At 41.1% G+C, this 18,886-nt stretch overlaps 1 protein-coding gene across 1 annotated transcript; it reads left to right on the plus strand.

The window, feature by feature from the left end:
* The first annotated feature begins 3,654 nt into the window (after window positions 1–3,654).
* Tm4sf20 (transmembrane 4 L six family member 20) lies at window positions 3,655–15,322 on the plus strand. Its single transcript, XM_034521921.2, has 4 exons — window positions 3,655–3,837; window positions 8,580–8,645; window positions 12,585–12,736; window positions 15,043–15,322. The coding sequence occupies exons 1-4, from the start codon at window positions 3,655–3,657 to the stop codon at window positions 15,320–15,322; spliced, it is 681 nt and encodes a 226-aa protein (XP_034377812.1).
* The last annotated feature ends 3,564 nt before the right edge of the window (window positions 15,323–18,886 follow it).

The following is an 18,886-nucleotide window of genomic DNA, read 5'->3' on the forward strand; positions in this document are numbered from 1 at the left end:
CTGCCAGTTATAATCTGCATTATAATCTGAAAGCAGGACAGAGTTCATAAAGGTCCAGAAGATTCACATTAATGGTCTCATCTGAAACATTTACCTTTCAAGGAATGCATGTCCTTATATATCTGCTTACATTGGCTGTATACTCCATGCGTCTTAATTTTAAAGTGTTCCCTCCTTGTCCAATATAATTTATGAATAAAACAATGGAAAATACTGTGTTTCACTGTCTTTAAATTTTTTTTTTTGCTCTTTCCCAAACATTTATGGCTTGATGCTTGCATAATTGATGGAATCAAACCTTTTTTTTTTTTTTTTTTTTTTTTTTTTTTTTTTTTTGGTTTTTCAAGACAGGGTTTCTCTGTGTAGCTCTGGCTGTCCTGGAACTCACTCTGTAGACTAGGCTGGCCTCGAACTCAGAAATCCGCCTGCCTCTGCCTCCCAAGTGCTGGGATTAAAGGTGTGTGCCACCACAGCCCAGCATTTTTGCAGACTAATGGAACTCATGTTTTGGCAACACAGGTTGCAAACTCCAGGAAAGTTTAAGTAGAGAGACAAAGTTTGACACTGAATATAATAAGGAAATGAAAGGTACTGAAATACAGACACAAACATGTACATATACTGAGTCAATAAAAGTTTTTTTGGTTGATGTCACCAATCCTGGGTAGTTTTAGATGGGCCAAGGGCCATTTATTTATTTAGGACATAGGTTGAAGAAGGTATTGACGTGGTCAGTGCATGACTTCTTAGATAATTTGTTTCCAGTCTACGGTAGAAAACAAGGTGCTTAGTGCTTGCAAAGCAATTTATCTTAAAAGTGACATGGTTTTCTTTCCCTCTCTTTCCATTGGTTTGAAGTAGTCACATGGTCTTACTTAGCTGCAAGTGGATAAGTGTCAATGTGCTAAGTGTGGAGATGAAGTAACATGAGAGGAAAATTCATAAATATATATTTATATATCAATATATTGGTGGCTACCTATGTGTGTCATATATAACTCATGCTTTATCAAGGCATGCTAAGGCAGAGTTACTACCTATTTATAGCCCTTGAATTCTTGCTGGGGTAGTTCAACCGGTCAGGCAGTAGACAGCATGGGTAAGACCTGGCTTGTCATCCTGTGAACCCTTTACATGGGATGGAGCTTCAGTGGCAGAAGGTTGAGAAGATAGCAGGAGCCAGAGAGCCCTAACTTACTTTAAAAATATTACATGCCACTCTAGACACAAACATAAATGTAGTTCAAACTGTTTTCAAACAATCTGATGTTGTAACCTAGATAATCTAAAAAGTTTTCTCCATACACTTGACTAAGACAGCTATAGCTGCCATGTTTGTTATCCATTTCAGTATCTTTCCAATAAACTAAGTGATATTTTCCCCAGGGTCACCTGCATCTGAAATCTGGATGTGCAATGGCTAGATGGACCTTTATGTGATACACAAAAGAGCACAAACTAAAGCCTATCTCCTTGTTCCTCTGTCTACTGTGGTTGAGAAGGACCTCGGCGGACACTGAGCCTTCTGTGTTTCCTGGTTCCAATGACAGTTAGACAGACCTTAAGATGCAGTTGTAAGGACAGTAGTGACCCAATTAGCGTTCCCAGGTTCTGTCTCCAGCCTGAAGTGTGGGGTATGCACTATGAAACCAGAGGCAGCGACCTCCTGATCTGCACCTAAATCAGTGTTTGGACATGACTGCTCCAGGAGCAGATGCTCCCCTGGGTAGCTCAGTAGTCATGTCCTGGGGAGGCTTCCTGCAGGCCAGCAAAGCCCCTAGCCTTTGTCTGGCCTTTTCAACAAAGTTACACACAGAATCCTGCAGCTGCATCTCTTCTCATTTAACACAGTCACAAGAATTTTGATTTTTTCCCCCCTTTTTGGTGAGTGGCTCACATGGTTACAAGGATGTTTTTTCTCATCACCCCTTTGTCAAATTCTAACCATTTTCAAAGCCCAAACGGAACACTGGTTCCCAGCCCATCTGGATAAACTCCTTTATTTTGAACATCTGGACTTCCTCTGGTTTTGTCATGCCTCATGCCAAATACTTAGTGTACTTTCCAATAACTGGGTTTAGTAAATAGCCTTTCGGTTTTAGCTCCTTTGGTTGCAGAAAACAAAACAAAGCAACCACCAAAAACCAAAACCAACCAGCCAGCCAACCAACCAACCAGCCAGCCAACCAACCAATTAGCCAGCCAACCAACCAACCAACCAACCAACCAACCAACCAACCAACCAACCAAAAACCGATCAACCAAACAATCAAAAAATGAAACCCAGAAATCAAAGAGTAGGAAAGGGTAATTTATTGTGAGATTACAGGACAGGACTGCAGTTGTCCTTTGTAAGGTAAAAACTCAAGATATAGCAAGCCACTGGGAGGTCCCTTAAGCCACTTTGTCTCCACAGGCACATGGTTCTCACCCAACTCCTAGTAAATCCAGCAGACTCCACTTCTGTACTCCATCGTCATGTGCAGTAGTATCTGTGGAATCTGTGTTCTGGGAAGAGGAGGAGGGCGTTATAGACAGAGCTGGCTGGTGTGTGGGTGTTCTTTGGGATGGACTCATTTGAATATAACCATCCACCCCTCCTCAGCTACAGCCCGATGACTCATCTGCCAGCAAGTGAACAGAAAAGCAGCAGGCAAGTTCAGGCACTAATGGGAGCAGCTGCATTTCAAAACCTGGCCTTCGTATATGTGGGAGCCTGGATTCAGATGCTGCTGCTGCTTATCCACATCATCGGGTGCAGCCTCCTATGGGATAAACTCAGTATGAACAAACATTTTTGCATCTGAAGCTTCTTCCAATGGATTGAGTCTTTCCATGAAGGACTCACAAGCTAGTAGGTGAGAGAATAGAGCCACAGTCTAGAAAAAAGAAAACAAACCAACAAACAAAAAAACCCCGTGGTACATGGTTCAGGTAAAACACCATTGTCTCTCGTCCAGTCTCTCTACTGTTGATTTTATCATAGTGTCCATATTTGATCACTTTCCTTCTGGTGCCATTAGCCAAACCTCCCAGATGTTGTAGGTGGGCTGTGAACAAAGGACCTACTTCACAAGACTGGAAAAATTCAGGATTAAAAATGCTACATGTGACACAACAGCCTGAAATGAAACACTACTATTTAGAGTAATCAGGGATACTTGCAGAGGAGAATTTTTTCCCTAATCTTATACAATGTTCATATTCTTACTGAATAACTCCAAAATAAGGATACTTTATATATTATCCTTATATTATCCAATAATATCGACATATGAAACATAGTTTGTTCTAATAGAATACACCTTTTGTCCTACTTTTTACAAGGCACATCAGTAAAGGAGTATTTTAGGAGTTATGCTACACAAGCCCATTTTTAATCAGTTTTTACTCACTTATATTTATGTGTAAATTCACCACACAGCAACCATAGATTTTTTTTTCTATCTGTTTCCTTTCATCTTATCATGATATGATTATTGGTTCCCGTCATAATCCTCATAATAACATCCTGTCCTACTGGACTCTGAACTTCTTTTCACAACTCATTTTTCATAAGTGCTAAACTTTAACCAGAACATTGGGATAAAACGCCAGGCAGAGCCACAGGAGCCCAGCCACTTCAAGGAGGTTTCTAACTGAACCAGGAAAACCATGACGTGCTGTGAAGGGTGGACATCCTGCAATGGCTTCAGCCTGCTCATTCTGGTCGTGCTAGGAGTGGTTATTAATTGTATACCCCTGGGTATCAGCTTAGTGGAGGCAGACTCGATTTCTCAAAACCCCATCTCCTGCTATGAGTGGTGGTTCCCGGGAATTATAGGAGCAGGTCTGATGGTGAGTAATACCTACATGAATTGACTTTGGAGAAGGGTGTCTGAACTATGATTTTCAGCCTTGCACTTAATTACGTCTTTATAGGATACAGTTAGGAATGTAGTTTACCATCGATTTATACTGTTACATTGTGAAGATGATAATTTATGTAAAGAAAACTATGGTCCATCTTAGGGACTTTTTTAGGGACTAATTTGTTATCTACAGCATTTCTTCACAGGTAAGATGATACTTCTGAACTTTATTATTTAAGGGTAATTTTGAAAAAAGATTTATTTATTTATTGTGTATGAGTACACTGTCACTGTCTTCAGACACACCAGAAAAGGGCATCAGATCCCATTACAGATGGTTGTGAGCCACCATGTGGTTGTTGGGAGTTGAACTCAGGACCTCTGGAAGAGCAGTCAGTGCTCTTAACCACTGAGCCATCTCTCCAGCCCCCTAAACTTTGTTATTTAACATTAAGGAATTTCAGGTTTTTTTTTCCTTTTTAACATGGTGCTGGGGATGGAACTCGGGGTTTTACACACTCTGTGGGATATTTTTAAATCTATTGCCATCTTTTCCTTTGGTCCATTCTGATTTCTAGGTATAGGGAATGTGGCAGCAGTGGGAAGTCACTCTCTGGGAATGAGAAGCACTCCTGTGCACAGGCAGTCTTGGAGATGGCACAGGAGGCTTAGCCTGCTTCTTGGAGCTGGCCCTAAGACATAGAGATTGAAATTCTGGTCCTCTTTTATAAGATGCTTGGCCACGGTCATGGTGTTTTATCACAGCAATAGGAAAGCAACTAAGCCAGTTTCTGACCTCAAAGACGTTTTGTTGTGATTGTCACTTAGATCCAAGAAAGCTTCAGAGTTTTATAGTTTGATGATAGTGAATGGTTGTTCCTTGTTGAAATCTGATGCAGGATGGGACAACACAGAATTCATGCGTGAACCATCAGAGTCAGGTTCTCATTGGTTCCTAGAAAATCTGATGCAGCCAGTTTGGGTAGAACACTCTCGTAGAATCCATTTTTTCAGATCTGGAAGACTATGAAAGACTATAGGTCTGCCTCAGATATATCACCACTACTAACATACTTGCCCTGGGGCTCTTGTTTGCTGTCTGTATAATGGAATTGGGATGTTCAAGTTGACAATTCAGCAGCCAGAAGCTTGCTTTTGTTTGTCCTATCACCCGTGTGCTGCAATAGTAGGCACAGCTGGTGCCAGAGAAAAGAGAGAGAGAGAGAGAGAGAGAGAGAGAGAGAGAGAGAGAGAGAGAGAGAGAGAGAGAGAAACACCAAAGAGAGACAGAGATTGCTATTAAAGAGTTTTGCAGATAATCAAGCAGAAGTAACTATCAGAGAAACTCAGGACATAAAAGAGGAGCTCTCTTCTTGGATCTAATTATTGGAGGAAGTGTCCTAGCCCCCCCCCCCACTTTGTCCTTTTTCTCCAAATTTACCCACACCCAGGATCTTCATGTGCTTATGTGAGTGAACAAAGCTCACCTTTGAATTACTAAATTTATGTGTATACACACAAGCATGTATGTGTGTGGATATATATACATATATATATATTATATTATATATTATACATTATATATTATACATTATATATTATACATTATATATTATAATGTATAATATATAATGTATAATATATAATGTATAATATATAATATATAATATATAATATATAATACATAATATATAATATATAATATATATTATGTATTATATATTATATATTATATACTATACATATATGTATTATATATATGCTATATATATTATATAACAATGTATGTATATATGCAATGTATACACGTGTGTCTGTGCATGAATGCACATAAATGCCTGTGGAAGCCAGAAGAGGGCATACAGTCCCTTGGAGCTGGAGTTTAAAGCACTTGTGAGCCTCCTGATGTGGGTGCTGGGAACCAAACCTGGGTTCTTCACAAGAGCAGTATGTGCTCTTAAACCCTGGGTACCTTTCCCACCTATGGGTCGCTATTCAGTGAAGACCCAGTTTACTGCTACTGATTTTTTTCTTAAGCTTACATAACAATATTCTTAGAGCAGAGTGTGGTGACATACACGTGGCATCCTATCTCTGAGGGGGATGAGATCAGAGGATACCAAGTCTGAACTCACCTGGGCCACATAATGACATGGGGTCTCAAAAAATCCAGCCAACCAACATACCAACCAAAAAACCCCAAACAGCCAGCAACCAACCCCAAACCCTAAGCAACAAAACCTATTAGGCCACAGCATATAAAACCATGCCCTCTAGCTGACACTCTGGATTCGAGCTCATTGGCCCTGTAGTCAATTCCAGGCGCCTTCCCACACGCTGATGCCTTTTCCCCTTTGCCAACAAGAGTGATCTAGCTATCTGTTCCAGGCAGACACAGGCACAGAAAAAGCTTTTGCAAAATCTGGGCTATTTCTTTCAAACTGCCATGCCAGCTCTCTTCCAGGCTGACCAGTGTGAAGTAAGAGGAAAGCATTAGGCTTGCATCCTCTAGGAGGCTCCTTGCAGGTGAGCAGGGCTGGCCTTCTCTGCACCTGGTGTCAAAAAGTCAGAAGCCTGCAGAGCGCATCTGAACCAGGCAGCTTCTACAAAGCTCCTAGCAGTGCCCCAGCTGAGACAGGCCATTTAGAAAAACTCAGCTATCTCTAGATATGAATTGGCATTGCAGAAAGCACAGGAGAGAAAGGACAGGAGGTATAGCACATTCATTTGTTGACATCCTGTTGGGAAGCCTAGTTTAGCCTACAGGCTGTCTAGTTTCAGCCCTACAATCATCTGGGCTGCAATTAGCACTTGTACTTTATATACCAGAAAACAGAAGGCTGAGAATATTAGCTAGGTCACACAATGGGTGTGAGATCCAGTTCTAGATTTATCTAATGCCAAAGCTAGTTAAATACTATAGTCCTCAATCTCTGTTTCAGGCCCACAGAGGTCAAAGATAAAAATCTATAAAGTAAAAGGACCAGGAAGCTGAGTCATAGAAAGGTCTACATACCCTTGAAACACTTCAGAGAATCTGGACTCCTTGTCTTGCCTATCTTGCTTCTCAATAAATATTAACCAAAGGTCATTAGAGCATCAAACTCATGGAGAAATCTGATGGCTCTCCCTCCATACATAGACCCTCAGGCTGGAGGTTAGCCCCACAAGCAAACAGGTGCTAACAGCAGTACTCTGAAGGCAAGCTTGGCTTCACATAAAAGGATGAAATCACATCTTTTCTGAGGGGAATTATGTCCCTTGTGACATCTGTCAACTCTCACTTCTGCTGACACTTCATAAAGAAGAATTCGCTAAGTGTGTTGAGCATTTGGTCAGTCCTTAAAACCTTTGGGCAGTTGCTACATTTCAAGTTAGCATCCCTTCAGAAATGGGAATTTTACAGGAAACTGCATATAACACAACCTCTGGGGCTGATTACTGATTACTTTATGAAGTCATTTATTTTATGACTTTACAGTCAACCCCAATCAGAGGTGAACCTTTTTATCTTTTGAAACTGTAACCAAGTAAAACATTATGTAGTTAATTATTTTTAAGGTTATCTATTAAGGGAAGGGGGAATGTCAACATATATGTTACTTGATCAAGCATTAAAAGTATTTTAAAATGTTTGTGAAAAATATAAACAGAAAGGCTCATTTTACTTTATATAAAGTTAACTAAAAGCCTGGTCTTACTCATTCTTTTTATTGATTTTACCCATTATATAAGGGTAATTTTTCAAAGCCAGTTATTAAGATCTTAGTGGAAAACAAATGACTGTAAGTCAAACAGATTAGAAGATTGTATGCCAAACCTTTACAAAACAGCGTTTCTATGCTCATGCTGAGCTATGGCTTTGTGTGTTGCTCTCATATGTTCAAGAGCCTAGAGGATTTCCCCAAAGTTCGGCTTCTATCACAGTTTTAAACCAAGGCTCTTGTGTGCTTCCTTTATGAAAATGTACAATTTCTAGAGCTGGAGGAAATTACGGGTTCCTGCCAAGACAACGAACTGTAATTATTTATAAAAAGAAGAGAAGCACGACTGAATTTCACAAAATCTCACGCAATCAAATATGTTTTAGGAATACGCAACTCTACCATTTTAGTGCAAAAGTAGCCACAGATATTATGCAAATGGGTTAGGGTTCCAATAAAACTTTATTTATAAAAATGAGGTGACAGGGGTGGGGAGTGCATACTTACCCGTCCCTGTTCTACTTTATGTGTTATGTAAGATCAGAAAGCAGTGTCTTCTGGAAACAACCAAAAAAGCTTAGTGTAGACATGATGACAGAGATTTCTTTTCCCTTTCCTTCTGGGCTTTCAGCTATCTATGCATAGGGGTGGCTGGACATCCATATGTGATGTGTGACTTCTGAATTGGAAAGGTATCAGTGTTCGGTGTATAAGCAAGCTTGGCAGTGACACAAAGTGACATGAGGTCAGCATGTGATTGCTGGACAAGCTGCCTTGTGAGGGACGTAAATCTGTTCTAGAAAAACCAGGTAGATGTGGCTTTGGAAGACAATGGGGTAAAAGGACCAGTTAGAGGGAGCTCGAAATGAGCAAGGGTGTGAGAGTTCCAGGAGCCAAGAGTGAGCGGCTTTGTGAATTTTAGGTCAGTGTGGGGCAGTGGTTTAGAGACCACATGTCCAGCATGGCTCTGAGCTCTTCTTTCTTAGAAGAGATAGTACTCATCTTTCTCGAAACTTTCTTCCAGGCCATCCCGGCAACAACAATGTCCTTGGCAGCAAGAAAAAGAGCGTGCTGCAACAATAAGACCGGGGTGAGTCCGAAGTGGTGGGTTGGGAAGAGGAAGTACATTAACCAGTCCCCGATTCATCAGCTCCTACTGGGCTTCTGCTTGGGCACCATGGTTGGGGTCGGTTGAATAGTCATGTAAAGAGTGACAAGAGAGCTTTTCTTTTCTCGTAGAAACTTAGCTTTGGAGCTAGCTCTTGATCTTTTTCTCAGTCTTCGGCTCATCTAAAGTATTCCAAGTTTTCCAAGGGAGAATCCATGTCACATGCAGAACTGTATTCCATTTCAAATCTTGTTTTGAGTTCTGTATAATACTTAGGGCAAATGTACCCACAGTTTTGTTTTGTTTTTTTTTTTTTTGGTTTGTGTGTGTGCATATAGAAAGGTAAGTTTGCTAGAAAGTTTAATTGCTCTTAATGAGTTTAGATGAATTGTTTTTAAAGTAGACAATTATTTTTGAAACATTTAATACCTACCATATTTAATCCCTCAAAAACTCCTAATGTACGTAATAGTCAGATCTTAGCTTATTTTAATTAATAATTAATTAATAAGATAGGGGGTGTTTTTCTTTGATTTTAAAAGACAGATTCTCTCTGTGTAGCCCTGGCTGTCCAGGAATTCACTATATAGATCAAGCTGGCTTTGAACTTGCAGAGATCTACCTGCCTCTGTCTCCTGAGTGCTGGGATTAAAGGCATGTGCCACCATGCCTGCCAAATCTTGTTATTGACCAAAACACTAATGGTTTTAAAAACAAAATTCACGAGGGTAGCACATTGAGTATTTTCTAAACCCAGCAGTCTCCTCTGATTTTTCCAGTCCTTACACAATGTAAGCTATGTACAGGACACTGAGCGTTTAATTCTTTAAGGCTGAGATAGACCAATGACAAGTACCCATCCATCATCAATACATGAGGCTGAGCTCAGCATAAAGGTTTTAAATCAACAGTTCCCAATCAGATGGGAACATGCATGTATCTAGGGAGATTTCAAAAACACAAGTACCTGAGTGGTCCCCAAGATTCTGCATGTATAATTCTTCCAAAGCACCAGGTGATTCCAATGTGGGGTGGGGTAAGAACCACTATCCTAAAGGGAATACTGTCCATAAAAGGTAGGTTGTGGGCTTTATTTTTTAATTATCACTTTATGTATATGGGTGTTTTGCCTGCATTTAGGACCATGCCTATGGAAGTCAAAAGAGGTCTTTGGATTCCCCAGAGCTGGAGTTATGGAGGGTTATGAGCTGATGGGTGACTGCTGGGGATTGTATCTGGGTCCTCTGGAAAAACAGCAACTACTCTTAACTGCTGAGTCATCTCTCTAGCCCCAGAAATAAGTTTGGTTTTGTTTGTCTGTTTTTTTTTTTTTTTGTTGTTGTTGTTGTTTTTTGTTGTTGTTGTTGTTTTTCCTTAAAACAGAGCCTGCTTCCGGCATTCTGTTTACTCAGGATTATAACAATCACTTTAACCACAGTGTTTTTAGTCTGTCTTTGTTCCTAGTACTTTGGTTTCTCCTGTCTGTCACTTTTGTTCCTAAACTACTATACCTTGGTGCAGTTTGACTTGACCTTACTTCTACATGATACTCACAAGTTCTCAAGACCTCCTGGCTTATTTCTGATTCTTTGAATTGGAGAAGTATCTGAACACTTGAACTTTTCTCAAATCCACTTTCAATTAAAATGTTTGCATGTACCCTTTCATGAAAACCGATCCCTTAAGTTCTGTCTCCTTTGAGGATACAAGTAGGTGGAAATAGCGAAGCTATTGTTATTTTTCAATTATGTTGTCTCTCCGTGCATATGTATGTGAGTGCAGTGCCCAAGGATGTCAGAAGAGGGCACTGGACCCCCTGGAGCTGGAGTTACAGGATGTGGAGCTACGGATGCTGGGAACTGAACTTGGGTCCTCTGAAGATTAGCATGTACCCTTAATCACTGAGCTGTCTTTCCAATCCTTAACAGAGGCACTTTCCATGTAGATCCTGGCTTTAAGTTAGGTTGTTTTGCTCACACCAGTCTTGAAAATAATTCAGTCATGCTTCGGCAAAGTCACGGGTTGTTCAAAGCTGAGGATCTGTCAGGGCTGCTGGGGGCAGGGGGTGGGGCACAGAGGCATTCTATAATATTATTCATGCTGTTAGCAATAGTTCTAGTCATTTAAATAGTGACTGACTGCCTATATCAATGTCATAACACCCCCCCTCCCCCCCCAGCAAAGCTTTTCAGTTGCTGGCAGCCAGGTGTCCAAGTTACAGTTGGTGCCTTCTGGGTCAAGATAAGGCCAAGGTGGCATAAAATTCTCCTCTCTTCTCAGCAGGGCAGGAAGGGGGTAGTATAGCCTTCCCAGTTTCATCTTTTCTTCTTTCCCCTTTTCTTTGTTTCTCAATATGATAAGATTTTGCTGAATCACCTGAATGACTACTCACTCAGGAAGTAACAGGTAACAGTCAGTTTTTGATGAGTAAATTCAGTAACTTGTATTACTCACAGTAGTGTTGGAGAATCAGGCTTTACAATTGATCCTAACTCCCATTACTGTGTGCTTCCAGCTAAGGACGATAAGTGACAAGAACAGGAGCATGAATATTTCCTAGATGAGTTTCCCAACAACTGTCCACCTCTTCCTTCCTACTTTTCTCCAAAATGAGAATATCAATAGATCTCTTTTAGGGTCGTTCAAGGATTACATGAGATACTGCACATGAGGTCACAATCCTCTAGGAGCTAATAAGGGAAGAAAAATGCTTTCTTATTTTCATTTTGATTTTGAAATAATCATAATCACTAACAACTTTGTGAAGCACAGAAATTATTCTTTGGGGGAAAAAACACATTCAACCTTTTTTATTTTTTAAATTTTATTTAATTTAATTTTATTTTTTATGCCAGACTTCACACCGTTTGTGTGACTTGGATTCAGAACACGCTTTCCCTCCAACATGGTATTCTCCAACTATGGACATATTTAGACCCTCCATCCCTACTTCGAATGGACATGTGGCATAGTTGAGATGGCTTTTAGTTGTCAGACTGGACTGGGAGACTAAAGGGATACTTGCATCTGAAGTAACCAAGGTTGTTAACACATCCCACCCTGCCTTGGAAGGGCCCAACAGCAACATGTCCCCTCCAGTGTGTCCAGCGGAGCAGTTATGCTCTCTCGCACCTCTGCAGCTGACTCATTTCTTCAGGATGTTGGCCACTGACTGCTTACAACATCAGCCAAATATGCATGGAAGAGTTGGAAGCCAAGAGCCCAGAAATAAAAATTTAGGCAGATAAGGTCTAGTGGAGGTTCAGTGTAGTTAGAACCATATACCATAGGAAGGGAGAACCAGGTTTCAGTAGCCAGAAGGAATTCATAAACCCAGGAATACAGAAGTTGAGATTTTTCAGAGATATTAACAAGTGTAATTATCTTTTGGCAACTCTAATTCAACAGTGGGCTTCGATATCCGCCTCTTTAAAAAATCCACACCTAATTAAACTGCACTCTCATGTCTCAGGACCACACAGGGCTGGGGAGATGGCTAAGTCAGTACTGTGTCTGTCATACAAGCACGAGGATCTGAGTTTGGATCCCCAGGTACGTGAGGTGGCACCTGCCTAAAGCCACGGTGTTAGAGAGAGGGGCATAAAGGTAGATGGCAGAGGTTAGGAGACAGCCAGTGTAGTGAAATGGTTCACTCAGCTCCAAGTCCAGTGACAGACACTGCCTCAAAAATAAGTTGGAGAATGAAAAGCAATATGGGAAGACACCCGACATACTCACACAAACATGTACAAATACCATGCAGGTATATACCAACAAATAAGGAAGAAAAAGACCTAGGATCACAGACTGGAGAACTGTAGTCAGTAACTAAGGCTGTAAGTGCTACAGGCTGCTGCTGGAAAACTTGAAACAGACAGAGGATGTACAATGACGCACGCAAACCTCCCTGCTGTTTTCCAGATGTTCCTTTCATCGCTCTTAAGTGTGATCACAATCGTTGGTGCTGTGTATTGCATGTTGGTATCACTCCAGGCTCTCTTGGAAGGACCTCTAATTTGTAACACTCAGGCCAACAGTACTGTCACTTGTGAATTTTCGTTGAAAAACTTAAGGTGAGTTGAGTTTTGTCACACTGCCACCCATAGCTGCAGCTAACTGTGGTGTATAATGCTCGTTTTTTTTCTCCATTCTGACTACTGGGACAAACATTTGAAGGGACTTGGTAAACTAATACCAATATCTACGGCTCACAAAGAAGTGGTAGGGCTGCTACATCCTGAGTGCTGAGTATGGTCTCATCTAAATGGTCGAGTCCATCTCAGGTGGCTTATACGAGTCTAGTAAACATTCATGGATATATGTTTATGTCTCTTAAAAGGTCTGGTAATATATACTTAATTTAAACCTTTGGGGTACAGCAATGGATGAGTGAGGGGAACATTTAACCTTCTACAAATCTGCACAATTTTTGTTTAAATTTTAAGTAAAGGAGTGTTTTTCCTGCATGCAAGTGCACCAGTCATGTGTGCAGTATCCATGGAAACAGGAGGAGGCATTATACCCCTGGAACTAGAGTTATGATAGTTTGTGGGTGGTGGGATCTGGACCCAGGTCCTCTGCAAGAGTAACAAAAGCTCTTAACTGTTGAGCTATTTCTCTAGGCCCTTATTATTATTATTATTATTGTGTGTACGTGTTTGTACTGTGAATGTAGTATCCATGGAGGGCACAGGTGATAGATCTGTGTAGAACTGGGGTCACAGGTGGCTGTGAGCTGCTCCTAGTGGGTGTTGAGAACTGACCTTGGGTCCTCTGGAATGGAAGTACGTGCTTTGAACAGATGAATCTATCTGTTCACCTGATATGAACCTATCCTATCAGTTATAAACCATAGATGGCTTAAATTTCTTTGTGCACAGTGTATTAATCTCTGTAATGTTTGCTGGTGCTGTGTGGATACGTGTGCCATGTGTGTCAACATGTAAGGAGGCCAGAGGTTGATGACAGGTGTCCTCAATTTCTCTCTTTTATTTAACCATGGGAGGGTCTCTCACTGAACTTGGAGCCTGATGATTCAGCTAACCAGCTAGGTTCACGGACCCGGTTGTTTCTAAATCCCCAGTGCTGGGTTTACAGGTGGCCACCCTGTCTCCTTGGTTTTTATATGGGGGCTGGGGATCTATAGTCTGGCCCTCCAACTTTCATAGCAAGTGCTTTGTTCATGGAGGCACCACCCCAGCCTTTGTACTTTTGAGATATCAATCAATCAATCAATCAATCAATCAATCAAAAGAAACAGCAGCTAGTAGATTCATGTGGTCATGCTATATATACTTACAGACAGGAATAAAAATATTTAAGCCATGCAGTAACATAACATTGGAAGTTACATATAAATGATCCATTGAGAAAATAATTTAGGCATACTTTCCTAAAACAGGAAGACCAATCTAATTTATTAGCCATCTTCAATTAGCCACTTAGTTTTGGAAAGCCACCAGATTTAATTTCTATATTTTATTAAACAATTGTTTTCTCTTCCATCACCTACAGTAAAAACGGGCCTTTCATAATTTGCATAGCAGTTATTACTGTGAACTAAACAAAACCCAAAGAAATTCCTTTAATAGTAAGGAAAATTTTAACTCCCAGCCACAGGTACTATACACATTAAACCCTCAAGGAATAACAAAAGCTCACTGACATGGTGGGCAGCAGGCTAAGCTGCGAGGGCAGCAGCACTGACATCCCCTCTCAGTCTAGCTGGGGAGGCCAAGATAACAGGTAATTAATCCTGTGGTCTTGGGGAAATACATAGGCTCATAGACCATGTATTGCAAATACTGTTATTTGCTTAGTCCAAAGTCAGTTGTTGGGATCTAGAAATGTGTTCTAAGATGATTCCATTTGATTGATCAACCGCTCCCCCCTCCAATCATCTCGAGATAGATGTGTTAGGACTAAAAGCTTCTTATTTTATGCTAGAAGAAGCATGCATCATTTAATCACATACTTGAAATGTTGTGAGTAAAAACCATCCATCTGGCCTCAGAGCAGATCTATGTGTAAAACTCATCTCCCCCCGCCCCCATGTGAGCTCATCTGCTTTCCTACCTTTGGCAAGCAGAAAGGCTACACAGACAGGTTCACACCTCTGATGCTTTTAATATTTATTTTCATCCTGACATGAGAGAGTGTCAGTCTTAGATGGTTCATCTTAAGATCAGCTGTTCTATGGAGAATGACACAATGTGTTAAGACAGGGTTTTAAGCATTAGGGCTTTGCAAATGTGCTCAGCAAACCAGATCTTGGCTATGATTTCTGTGTACAGTCTTTAAAAATGTACAGTGGGTTTTACTATACTGGGGCTTTTATTGTCCTGGTAGGCACATTTAACCCTTTTCTTTTTCCCTCCAGTAACTTTCGTCCTGAATCCTTCAATCTGCTGTGGTTCTTCAATGACACTTGTGTTTCTCCTACTGATTTTAAAAACCCCACCGTTAATAACATGGTCAGTAACTGGAAAATACCCAACTCCAACTCTGAAGAAGACAGACACAGGATTTTCCACTTCTCAGTATTTATGAGTCTCCTGCTTGTTGGAATCCTCGAGCTCCTGTTTGGGCTCAGTCAGATACTCATTGGTTTCTTTGGCTGTCTGTGTGGTGTCTCTCAGCGACGGAGTCAAATTGTATAAAGGGTAATAAACTAGAATATCAGTACTTTGAATAATTTGAAAATTGTATTTAAAATACATACTTTTGTAAGTTCAGTAATGAAGCATCTTCTAGAACACGGAGTCACTTTAGTGCAAACAGATGTTTTTAGAATCATCTCTGAAGCAACTTTTTTTTTTTGTTTTTCGAGACAGGATTTCTCTGTATAGTGCTGGCTGTCCTGGAACTGACTCTGTAGACCAGGCTGGCCTGGAACTCAGAAATCCGCCTGCCTCTGCCTCCCAAGTGCTGGGATTAAAGGTGTGCACCGCCACTGCCTTGGCTGAAGCAACTTCCAAAAAACCAAAAAATCAACCAGGTTGGTGCATGCCTTTGATCCCAGCACTCAGAAGCAGAGGCTGGAGGATCTAGAGTTTGAGGCTTGCCTAGTTTTCAGAGAAAATTCCAAGACAGCCAGGACAGCACAAAGAAACAAAAGCAAAGGAATGATAAATCAAACTCCCACATAGAGCATACTCTTTGTGCAATACTCCTCCACTCTGGAAAACAGTCATCAGTGGCTGATACTGGGGATAAGCATAGAGAAGCCTTTTTGTTTCTTTGTTTCTTTTTTTCTTTTTTTCTGTGTATGCTGAAAAAACATTTGTTTGACCTGATGGTTATAGAAGTAGGTGTTTAAGTTTTAAGAAATGTATATGTTTAGGAAGTTAGACCATGTTTTAAAATACTTTACCCTCAAACCCAAAGTGACAGAAAAATGCTATATTTAACTGATAGGCACATGGCAATTCATCCTACTCTATTTTCTCATGTTTGTATCTTTTCATGATTTATGGCAACACCTTAAAGGGGGGTGGTGGAATCAGCCTTTTAGAAGCTAGTTTTTATTTATGCTTTAAAAGACAGATAACAAAATGTATTTATTGTATTGAAATGTTATGAAAAAACATTGTAATAGAAAAAACTAAAAATCTACAATTTTCTGAGTGTTATCACTCCTACAATTGATTTCAATCTCAATTTTATGGGGTGTCCTAGGGTTTCTATTCCTGCACAAAACATCATGACCAAGAATCAAGTAGGGGAGGAAAGGGTTTATTACACTTCCATATTGCTATTCATCACCAAAGAAGTCAGGACTGGAACTCAAGCAGGTCAGGAAGAAGGAGCTGATGCAGAGGCCATGGAGGGATGTTACTTACTGGCTTGCTTCCCCTGGCTTGCTAAGCTTGCTTTCTTATAGAACCCAAGACTACCAGCCCAGGGATGGCACCACCAACAATGGACCCTCCCACCCTTGATCACTAACTGAGAAAATGCCTTACAGCTGGATCTCATGGAGGCATTTCCTCAAGGGAGGCTCCTTTCTCTGTGATAACTCCAGCTTGTGTCAAGTTGACCCAAAACCAGCCAGTACACAAGGCTTATGATTTGAAAGTGGGCTGGAAAGATGGCTCACTGGGTAAGCACTTGCTGTTCCTGCAGAGAACTGGACTTTGGTTCTCAGCCCCCACACTGGCATCTCACAGCAGCATGTAACTCCAGCTTCCAGGGAGCGCGTACCTTCTAGACTGCAGGGCAAGTGTGCACACACAAATACAAATACAAATACACAAATTTTAGAGTATTTTTTTGAAGTGAGCTGGACAAATGGCTTGAAACTGTCTGTAACCCAAATTCCAGGGGATCCAGTACCCTATTCTGGCCTCTTTGGGTACCAGGTTCACATGCAGTCACTCACATGGCAGGCCAAACAGCCAAATACATAAAATAAAAATAAATCTTAAAAACGAAACAAAACAACAACACAGTCTTGATGGTAACTACAACACCAATTGTAACTGTCCAAATAAACAAGTACATTAAGAACTTGCAAGCCCCTTTGTAGCCCAAACTGCATGAAAACATTCTCCTTAAACCATCCCTCCCCACACACCCATCAACACTTAAGGCTTACCTTCAGGATATATTTAATAGTCTTCCTGTGTACAAGATCACAACTAACCAAGTGAACACTCACCAGAACCAGTAAATTCTCCTCAAACATGAAGGTCCTTCTGTCTATCACAGAATATAAAGATCAGGAACCACTCCCTCCCACCCACTCATTCATCAGCTTTGCTCCACTTCTGCCCTGTAGTAAGACTTCTCCCTGATCCTCAGCAGCTGCCCTGACCTGTCTTACCTCTGGCTGAGCCCTTTTTGTACCTCAGCACACCATGGTTCTTACAGTTTGACACTGATTTTGTCAAGCCGTCTGTCTAACATCGAGTGGGAGTCCTTTTGCCCTCTTATCTGTTTTTCTGTTGTCGTGAGGACAAAAGCTCCTTAAGGAGAAAGGGTTATTTCGACACATAACAGCTCACAGTCTGAGGCCTAGTCCATCACTGTGGAGCTCGAGGCAGCAGGAGCTGGTGCAGCAGCTGGTCGTAGGCATCCGTCGGCAAGAAGCAGGCAGATCACTGCTGCTGCTCACAACCCAGGGGACCATGGGGATGGTTGGGAGGAAAGGTTTTCCCACAGTCACTTAACACAACCAAGATAACCCCCAGAGGCCCAGCTCCCAAGTGGTTCCAGCTTTAGTCAAACTGCTAATTAACACTAACCACCAACTCTTCTCTGTAGAATTTAGCACAATGGTGTTAGTATTCCACAGGCCCATCTCCCAAGAGGTTCTAGCTTCTGTCAAGGTCAAGCTGACAAACACTGTCATTCTCTGTAGAACTTATCAAAACTCTGTTAGTATTTTTCTTCTTTCTAATTTAATATGTATGTGTGTTTTGCCTGGGTGTGTCTGTGCATTATGTGCATGTAATGCCAAAGAAGGCCATCAGGCTCCCAGGACTAAGACTACAGATGGTTGTTAGCCAACATGTGGGAGCTGGGAATTGAACCTGGGTCTTCAAGCAGAGTGGCTGTGCTCTTAACCACTGAGCCATCTCTAGTCCTTCTGTATGTGATTCTTACACTGCTACACTGCACTGTCCTACACCAGAGCAGAAGGTCCATGGGTGCTAAGACACATACATTTTACTTTCTCCTGGTGTAACCAGTGCACAGCACAGTACCTCATACATGTAGGGCCAGGGTATTGGTCTGCTGAATGAATGCTATTTCTGCATTCAGATGTTAGTGGCAGCAATGTTTACTAAATTAATATCAAACTGTTAAAAGACATGAAATAAAATCAGGTAAAACGAATGCCAGCTCACTGTACTTGAGTGAACAAATAAGATAGCTGGCTAACTGGGGATATCTAAGATAGACAGAACTTAAACTGTTCTCATGCTGGAAGAGGTGACATTAGTCTATGTCTCTGCTCAGTCAGAAAAAAAGGAGACCTAAGTTTCAAAAAGAAATGACCTTTGATAGTAACACCACTGGTGGAAACAGACTGCAGGTTATTTCTATGCTCTTTAGTCTTATGGAGCTCACAGGCTACCTGAAGTTATCACCTTTTGAGGGCATTCAACCTTTGATCTTGTATCCAAACTAGCAAATGTCTGTATACGAGTAGCTACGCACCCTTTCCCACTTAACACTTCTAAAAAGAGCCATTTGCAAAATCCAATGTTTCTCTCTCC

This window comes from Arvicanthis niloticus, chromosome 17, assembly GCF_011762505.2.
Source record: "Arvicanthis niloticus isolate mArvNil1 chromosome 17, mArvNil1.pat.X, whole genome shotgun sequence".
Lineage (NCBI taxonomy): Eukaryota > Metazoa > Chordata > Mammalia > Rodentia > Muridae > Arvicanthis > Arvicanthis niloticus.

Excerpts from the sequence above, each read along its gene's own strand:
- Tm4sf20 (XM_034521921.2), top strand. The coding sequence starts at position 3,655 with ATGACGTGCTGTGAAGGGTGGACATCCTGCAATGGCTTCAGCCTGCTC. Across the intron at positions 3,838-8,579 it reads TTATAGGAGCAGGTCTGATG|GCCATCCCGGCAACAACAAT; the intron begins GTGAGTAATACC and ends ACTTTCTTCCAG. Across the intron at positions 12,737-15,042 it reads TTTTCGTTGAAAAACTTAAG|TAACTTTCGTCCTGAATCCT; the intron begins GTGAGTTGAGTT and ends TTTTCCCTCCAG.